Source organism: Cystoisospora suis (assembly GCF_002600585.1).
Source record: "Cystoisospora suis strain Wien I chromosome Unknown contig_3195, whole genome shotgun sequence".
NCBI classification, from domain to species: domain Eukaryota; phylum Apicomplexa; class Conoidasida; order Eucoccidiorida; family Sarcocystidae; genus Cystoisospora; species Cystoisospora suis.
The window spans coordinates 632-9,379 of NW_027155990.1; the positions used below are offsets into that span (position 1 = coordinate 632).

The 8,748-nt window shown below is 54.5% G+C and overlaps 1 protein-coding gene across 1 annotated transcript in view; it reads left to right on the top strand.

Annotated features, from left to right (window-relative positions):
* The first annotated feature begins 14 nt into the window (after positions 1–14).
* The window catches only part of CSUI_006337 (uncharacterized protein), a 9,293-nt gene continuing 559 nt past the window's right edge, over positions 15–8,748 (top strand). Inside the window, exons 1-2 of the mRNA XM_068066500.1 lie at positions 15–6,095; positions 6,752–6,811. Of these exons, the coding sequence (XP_067921523.1) occupies positions 4,512–5,546 (1,035 nt within the window). The 5' untranslated portion in view covers positions 15–4,511 and the 3' untranslated portion in view covers positions 5,547–6,095; positions 6,752–6,811. The remainder of the gene's footprint in view (positions 6,096–6,751; positions 6,812–8,748) is intronic.

An 8,748-nucleotide genomic window follows, 5' to 3' on the forward strand; every position in this document is an offset into this window, starting at 1 on the left:
TTAGTGATGTTTCGCTCCCTTGATGGGTCGGACAGGTGTGATCGGCCGTGTTCCGTCGCTTTCGAGGTGTATCCCGGTTTGTCCAGTGTGGACCTTTGCTTCGGCCGTGAGGGGTGGAGAGACGTCGTACATTGAGGCCACTATGGCTTCCTGAGAGTGTTCCTCGTGGAGGTTCCGAACGATAACCGTGCTTACTTGTGTATGAACTTACATCACGTTGATTAGGAGAAGTAATACTGTACTGTCTCTGCGGCTCAAACACGAACTGAACCTAAGGACTGACCGGGCAGTTGCCTACCGACCCTCCGCGGTTGCTGCACGAGACAACGCTTGCACGGGAGGAGTCCTCCCGTGGAACCGCCTGGAAAAGCTGGGCGGTACGTCGCAAGGGGGAGGCACTGGGGTGTTTTCCCTTCTGCTTCCATCACTTGTGACAGATATGGTCTGTGTGGCCAGCGAGGCTAGGCAGGTACTCTGCATTGACCGCGGAATGAGCATGGGTGTTGCTGAGTTGACTAGCCCAGCGCGGCGGACTCCATACGAGTTTCGCTCCGTCGTCGGGGGGAAAGGTGTGTCACAGGATACTCTTATGACCGTCCGGCGATTTCTAGTGCCTGCGGTGTAGTCGAGTGTACCCTCAGCGTGACGGCCCCCCCGGCCGCAGAAGACGCGCGGCGGTTGCCAGGGCCACGGGATTTCTTTTCCCGGGCTCCTTCCCTGGAATATGTATTTCTTCCCTTTTTCTTTCAAACAAAATTAGAAACCGAAAAAAAAATGGTTTAGGGTTCTTTCCCTACATTTGGAATGTTTGCGGAGAGGTGGTGATTCTTTCGACAGCGGTGTTTCCACAGACACGTACGGATGGCCACTCATTCGTAAACTGTGTGAAGTGTTAGCAAGTCACAAGTGTCAACACCTGGTTTTGAAACTGTCATCAACCGAATGAACGCGCCTTCAGTGGTCGTGGGAGGCGTCTCTTTGGCAGAGACGTTACCACGCGGGACGAGGGATCCCGCGGAACAGCCCGTGGGTGAACCCCCGCCACGACCTGTGCGTCACACTTAGGCGGGAGATTAGGGCTAGTATGGCAACACGGCTCCTGCACTGACAAACACGACACCTGCACTCGTGTCTGAAGGAGAACAGTTAGGAGGAGTCCTGGTTGTGACAGTATAGAACTGCACTAGTCACATCGTTCAAATTCCACCTCAGTCTACCCCGTAGAGTCGGAAACCCGGACTGCAATGAAGGAGTCTTCATTTGCTTTTTTTCCTGCGATGGATATGTTTCCTTCTCTCGATGTCGGACCTGTCCCGATTTTGAAAACAAAAAAAGAGGGAAAACAGCAACCGAGCGTTGTCATGAGGCGGTACGCTGTGCTGCCAGTCGGTAACAACCAAGTGGTATGCCCGTAGTTGGTTCCGATTCTTCCTCGACGGCTGGGGTGAGACTGCGAGACAGGACTCAATTGTTTCCATTCCACAAAGGTGTCGTGATTACCGCTGTTTAGCGGCCCGCCATCAAGCAGACACTCGGAAACGCTTCTGCGTCCACTCCCTGTTAGATACCCGGTGCTCGATAGATCAACTGGGGAACTTCAGCAGTGTCAACAGTGCGTTAGGCCGTCGCTGCCTGGTGACTGTGTTTCGGCGCTACAGACGTCTCGGGAAGGCATCATCGATTTTCCCAGGTATCACACACGAGGTGTACTCGTCTTGCTCTTTCGTGGATGCCATCAGACTGGTTTTGGCGGTGGCACCTTGAGATGCGCGCAGAATGTTCCGTGTGACAGCTGCATCAGCCTGGCCGTCGGTAGCCCGCGCCGGTCGACTTCGCTTTCTAGGACACTTTTGAATTTGTCCGAGAGAGTGTCGCGTTCTTGGGTTCTGCTTCGCTGGTTGGCTTGATGTCTCGGCAAGCTGACGTGTGACCGGGTGTCGGGGGGCGGCACTGTGGCTCCAGCGGATGTGCTCTTGATGGACCGCGACGAGGCGTTGTGGTGTCCTGACTTTTTGGGAGGAGTTCGGGAGAACTCTGCTCGAACTAAACAGGCTTTCCAAAGTTGCGAGGCGTATTTTAGTTCGGCGTCATCGGCTCCGGTGGCTAGAGGGCTGCTCTCAACCCAGCATCAGCGCGCGCAGACGGGGTGGCGAGAAGAAGATGCCTCCACTTGAGGAAGTCGCGGCGGGGGTCAGAAGGCGCGGGTCCGAGCCGGACAGTCCACGGTCAAAAAGCCGAGGAGCGTTACAGTTAGCAAGGGTGGCGGCCCTTGTCGCGCTTGGGGCGAGTGCAGAGACGAGTACCCACGCGGGTGCTCCCATTTGTGACCCATAATGCGGTTTGTTCGAGACTGGTCAGCGAGGTCCGGGTTCCATCATGTCATCGCTGTGACCTCTGGCCCGAAAAAGGCTCGTTGAGAATTCGGGCGACCGCTGCGGCGCGTTCCGACGCCGAACAGCGACGATGTTCGGGAGGGTGGCACGGTCTGTCTACTCCAGGTGCTGCTCAGCTGTGACGCGCGTAGGGCCCTCCAGGGTGGCGAGTCACAGGAGCTGGGGGGGTGTTGCGAGCAGGCGGGCGCATGACATTGGCGGCAGATTCAGGGTCAACATGGACTGTAGCGCCACCAGATACGTTACCCGGCGCACTCGGACGGACCCCCAGCTAGAGCGAGTATGTTCACACGGGCCGCCATGCCCTGAAGACGTGCGTTTGGCTCGACTCCACAAGTGCAGCCTTCTGCCTACGCAGGGGCCACACCACCTGCCGTGGCTCGTCCAGGGTGTCCGGGACGGTAAACTTCCTTAAATGGCGGGCCGTCGTTTGGCTCGGTCTTCCCGAGAACCTTCTCGGGGGGCAGCATAAGCCAGGGAAAGAACGGGATAGGCCTCTTATATCCCCTTACGGGAGAGTCTGTGCAGCTGGTGCGAGCTGGGGCTGGCTGAACCCGAGTGTGGGGGGCGAACGGGTTGTCCGTAACACTCCCTCCGCGTCGGGCGGTCTTTCCAGACCGCATCGTCTACACGTCGGACCCCGGGGTTGAAGTGTCGGAATCCGTCTCCCTCTCCCACGCGAAGTAATCTGAAGAATGTCGTACAATACAAAATAACCCGGTCAGGGCGGTCTGGAAAGACCGTGCGCCGTGGAATAACTGTTAGTGTCATAGTTAGGACCCCTCGGACCTACGCTGCTTCAGGTACGAGGGTAGGAGTCGAATCGGCGACTAGCTCTACTCTCCTCCCTACATGTAACGTACAGAGCGTGGCGGGTTCACCCACAGGCTGTTCCGCAGGACCCCCCGTCTCGCGTGGTAACTTCTCTGCTGAGGGAAAGGCTTCGCTTCTACTGACGGCTCATTTAGTCAGCTCGCGCCCGTCTGAGTTTCAGTCCTTGGTACCCGGGACTTGCGAACAGACCATGAGTTGCTGAATGAGTGGCCATTCATACGGGCCCAGTGACACACCACTCTTCAAAGAATTACCACCTCTCGGCACACATTCCAAGGGGTTATGGTGGGCCGCCGCTCGTGCGTGTCGACCGATCCCCATTCTGCCGACTCTTCAGTTCTCTGTCGTATCACAATGTTCGCTGAGGCGTCAACCCCTCTGCTGTACGCGCCGACTACCCTTCCTGCTAATGATATCTGGCACTCTCCCGGTGTCTGGGAAGCGTTCGAGCGATCGCGTGGACAAGTGATACTTCCGCACAGTGTTCCGGTGGACCGCCTGTTACTTTTTCCAACTCTAGGGAGGTGTTGGATAGTGGTTGTCGTGCTGTGTTTGAGCGACGGCATAGTTCCCGACACTCCGGATGTGCTCGGCACGGCCGTAAATAACTTGGTGACTGCCTTGATGGCCGCCGTGCAGTCGCCGAACGCGCGACGATCTTTGGAAAATGTTAGCGTGTTGACAGACTGTAATCTCAAGACTGTATGACAGTCACCAACATAGCTGCGGGAGGTTGTCCTGCAGGAGCGGCGACGACAGCGCTCCACCCTGCAGGGACCCTCGTCACAAGAAGGCTTTCTTCGTGGACCAGACTCCGCCGGAGGACGGCAGTGACTGTACGTCACACTTTTTCCGGGACGAGAAGTGACGGGGAAGCGGTGGGACCCAGCTTCGATAAGACAGATCTTTTGACGCGCTTAGGTTCAGAAGAAGCAATTGACAGAAGTTTCCAGCCAGTTCCGTCCTTATGCCCTCTTCTCTTCCCAGCCGCAACCCAAATTGTGACAGGGGGGGCTTGGACGCGTCGCGACTGGCGGCCCAATGTTTACAAAAGCCTCGCGTCCAGGCCGACTCCTGCAGCTTGTCTACGGTGGAAGGATTCTGCTGCGATGTCCATTCTCAGGCGGTGAGGCAAACAGCGGTGCATGTTGCTGAAGCCGGCGGCGAGGGCCGCAAGTATGCATTGTGCGAGGAAAAACCCACTCCTCCCCACGAGTGGACGGAGGGGTTGCTGTGGCGGGCGGAGCCAGTCTGATGAAGATAGCTACGTCATGCCGGTGAGACATGTATTCGGCAGCTCATGTGGTTGTCTTCTTTGTACAGTGGGGCGTGAGAGTTGAAGCGGACGTGGCACAAGCGGGCGCAGACGCAATACAGGAACTGAGAAAAATGTTGCAGGGACAGGTCCCAGAAGGTGTGCTGGCGGAAATCATCCAGTTAGAAAACGAAGCGACAAATTGGGCGAGGGACAGAAAGGACGCAGCGCGCGTGGAGGAGCGGCGATGCATCTCACGACCGGACGCCGTAGCCGAGTTACGTGCCAGGTCGAAAGTTAGCAGTGTACTTGTGGAAGCGGTGAAACGTGCAGCCCGTGAGGTGCACCCACCAAGGCGGGCATCAATAACGGTGGCCACAAAGAAACCACTGGACATGAAAGCAATCAAGTTGGCCGTTGAAGCGGCAGCGGCCGCAGCTAAAGCTACAGCCGCCGCGGGAATCGCTGAGTCGCTGGGTAAGTCGTCGCAGGCTGGGACGGCTCAAGAACTGGCAAAGGAGCTCCGAGAAAAGGCGGACCTCGCTGCAGCGATGGCGGCGCATGCGGGTGCGGCATGCGAAGACCCTCACGCCAGGCAGGTCATGAATGTTGCAGCGTCTGTTACCTCCCACGTGGCGGCGGTAGTATCCACGACGGCGGACAGAATGAGGCACGAACTGTGGACCAAGCTGAGAGAGGCCAATACAGGTGAGCGATACGAGGAAGCTCTGGCAAAAGTGCAGGCGCTGGAAACCGCTCTCGTTGAAAGTGATCTGGAAGAGCCCACAAGGCAGGCTCTGGAGGAGCAGCTGAAGTTAGAAGCAACGAAAGCTGCACAGCTGTTCAAAGCGCAGGCACTGACGGAGATGGAGTTAGCGAATGTCCCCAAAGAGGAGCGGGACAAGAGAGCCAGAGAGCTGGAGCGAAAAGAGAAAGAAGCGGCGGAGGAAGCTCTTGCCCGCGTAAGCCAGGCTCAGGCTCAGGCTCGTGCCTCGCGCCGTCACAGGCTAAAATCATTCGGGAACGGGAAAAGGGGTGGCAGACGCGGGGGCGCGCAGCACTAAAAAATACAGGTAGTGCCAACCTAAATCACAAGGGCATCGTCCACGAGGGCTAAGACGCTACGGATACTCGTCCTCCGCCCAGAGGAGAGCCGCGCTGTAGCGTTGATTTTTTTCCACTATTCAGTGACCCTGTGGGCGTCTTGACAAGGCGTCGGTACAGCATTCTTCTGTCCTGTGTGCACGGACATCTTTTCTTCTTGGGAGCAGCAGGCAATCGTAACACCAACAGGCGGCCTCTTTTGCCTTCTCGCTAGCACGGAGACTCGCTCGATTAGCGAGAGGCCTGTCCTGTCTTGGAGTGGCGCTGAGCAAACGCGGTTCCGGTGCCCCACTCGGCGCGTCCGCCTGTTGGACAGAGAAGAAATGCTGTCCGCCTGACCCATGTTTGCGCCAGCCCTTGAAGTCAGAACGCCGCACTCAAGCAGGTGTCGCACTCCGCTTGTATCAAGTCGGCCAAGAAAGGAGGCGAGCTCGACACCCCGCACTCTAGCGCTTTCATATACTCGGCTACAGGCGCTCTGCTTACGAAGACAACGCAGGATGTTGCAGGTGAAGAAAACACCGGTTGTATCTTCACACATCTCTGCCAGATCAGTGCACCACTCTCGTCAGTAATCAGTAGATTTCCGACTCGTACCTCAGAGTGCCTCATTATAACGAAGAACTAGCTTCTTGCGCACCAGGGGCGGGGACGACGCGTCGCTGACAAGACTAGTGGTGGCTTAGGGCGGGTCTCCTCCGATCCGAGTACTGCGGTGTCTTCCTGCTTTTGACTGGTAAAGTAACTGGTGTAGTATTGCAATGTCTGCGCTTGCGGTGGATGACAAGGAAGCTCCTCCGAGCGCACTAGAGATATTCTCCCTACAAAAGTGAAATCTAGTACGTGAGATGACTCGACCGTATCCGAAGTCCCCATATGGCCCTCAAACAGCGCAAAGTGGACACATTCTGACACATCTACACCATGGGGAACGCTCATCTTACATAGCACACTCACAGAAATACAACAGTAGTATAACACAAGGAAGTCCGACTTGCGTAGCACATTCCGGGCCACTGGTGCTAAGCCACAGGGTACTACACAGCACGCACTAGAAAACGCCGGGCTGTTGTAGAGTATCGTATATCAAACCGATGGCCTGTGGCACTCCCCAAAGTGGCAACGGTGTCGTTGCGTCTTTCTCGCGTCTCCCGACTTCATGCAGCGCCTCCGACTTCGCCTTTCGGCGGGGTTCCGGTCCCCTAATTATTTTCTTCTTCGTCCGCCTTCTACTATACTCGCGGACATCCAGGTCTGTACAAGACTCCTGTCGGTCGTCTCTCCGGCTGCGATCCGGCGACCTCATCCGGCAATCGTCCCCGGATTCGAGCCCGGGGTTGCCTCTCACTTGCACTCGATGATACAACTGCGCCACTTGCCCTGTCCCAGTTTACAGCTGGGTACACTGTTTCTGCGAGCTGAGCGTAGGTGGCCTACAGGCTAGTGATCAGGTCCGCAATCGCTACTCCTGAACCAGAACGCTGCTCTCCGCTAACTGTGACATACAGCCCCCTCCGTCGTCGGTCGGAGGCTGTTCCGTGGGAGCACCTTCCTGTGATCGATGTCTCTGGTGATCTCAGGAGTGGACAGGTCTACGTTCTGGTCGCCGCCTCCTCCACCTTCGATCCCCAGCGATCTGACTTCAGAACTGCTATGCAGCCCACGAAAAAACTTCTGTCAAACAACATTCAGCATATGTTATGGTACGCGCCGACTTGTTGCCAACAGCGGCTCGTCCCGAAACCCTGTCGTCATTGCCAGACGACTCCAACACAAGCAACATCTCAACGCGCTGCATCCACGCCCGCCCCAACGCATTAGAGCAGCCAGGGACTGGTCAGGAACAGGTGCGGTGGCTTACGGTACATCACAAAGTACAAGCCTTCGCACACATGAGTCTACTCTAAAGGAGTCGTGCCCTTCACGAGGGAAATCCACAAAACAGCGCTGGAAACCCCAACAGTCTTTCACTCAGGCGAACGTGTAATCCGAGCTGTGGCAGTCAAAAACTGCGGAAGACAAAAGAAAAAAACTAATAATCTGAAGTGCCGCTACCAGGCCCGGCGGGCCGCAGACTCGCCGCCGGCAGCAATCGTGGATAGGGTGAATGCTCTTTTCACTTTTTGCTTTGCGCGAGTACTTTTTCCTCTTTTCACATACTACACACTCTTCCAAAAGGAAAAAAAAAAAAGAGAAAGCTTAAACGAAAGGGGGAGCGGTGTCCCGCGAATGCTGCCGGCGAGTCGCCTTGGGACCGCTCGTCGCATGAAGAGGAAGCCTTGGGACTGCTGTCTCCGAAAGGTAGGGCTCTTCCTCGTCCGATTGCTTGTTTTGAAGAATTAAACGTTTTAGATTGAAGGTAGATTGAAGGTCTCCAAAATCCAAGGTGGAAGCTCAGCTCTTTCAAAGCGTATTTGATTTCAATTAGCTTTCGCTCCAGCACTTACTATTCTGTGAAGAGGGGGAAAAAAGGGTAGATTTTATCTATGACAACAAGTTAGTCAATGAAACAATTGTTTTTGAATTTTTTGCTATCAATCCTAGAATTCTATTTGGGTTCGACTGTAAACTAAAATTATCTCCAAATTGAAAAGCTAGTCTTAAATATTCATATTGAAGAAACCCCAACTTCCCTGTAAACCTACACACTTCAAAGTGACCGACCGGTAGGGGGCGGAAAGGTTAAAAGAACCCCGGGGGAGAAGTGAAAAAAGACTCATCCTCGGAACAATAGAAAGGTCCCTACAGGAAACAAGACATTTATAAGCGTAGCTATTAACTGCTTGAACTTAAATCAGATCATTAAGTTTTACTATTTAATTCAAAAAAAAAATAAAACGTCTGTACCATTGAGGTAAACTTTACTTTTTTCGTAGGGACCCTGAACTTGGTTTTAGCGTGGAAATTTGTCATTCAGTCACTCATTATTGAAACAAAGTCAGCTAGGAGTTTCAACGCTTCTTGAAAACCAAGAGATGCTAAGAAACGTCAGAAAGCTGAACTACTTTCACTCATACCTAAGATACCTCAGCAGGAACTGAATGGTACAGACCTTTTGATTTTGTTTGAATTATATAGTGAAACGGAGTGATCTTACTTAAGTTCAATTTATTAATACCTACGCTTATATGTTTAGGGCAGGAATTTTTTGAGAAGCAGTGA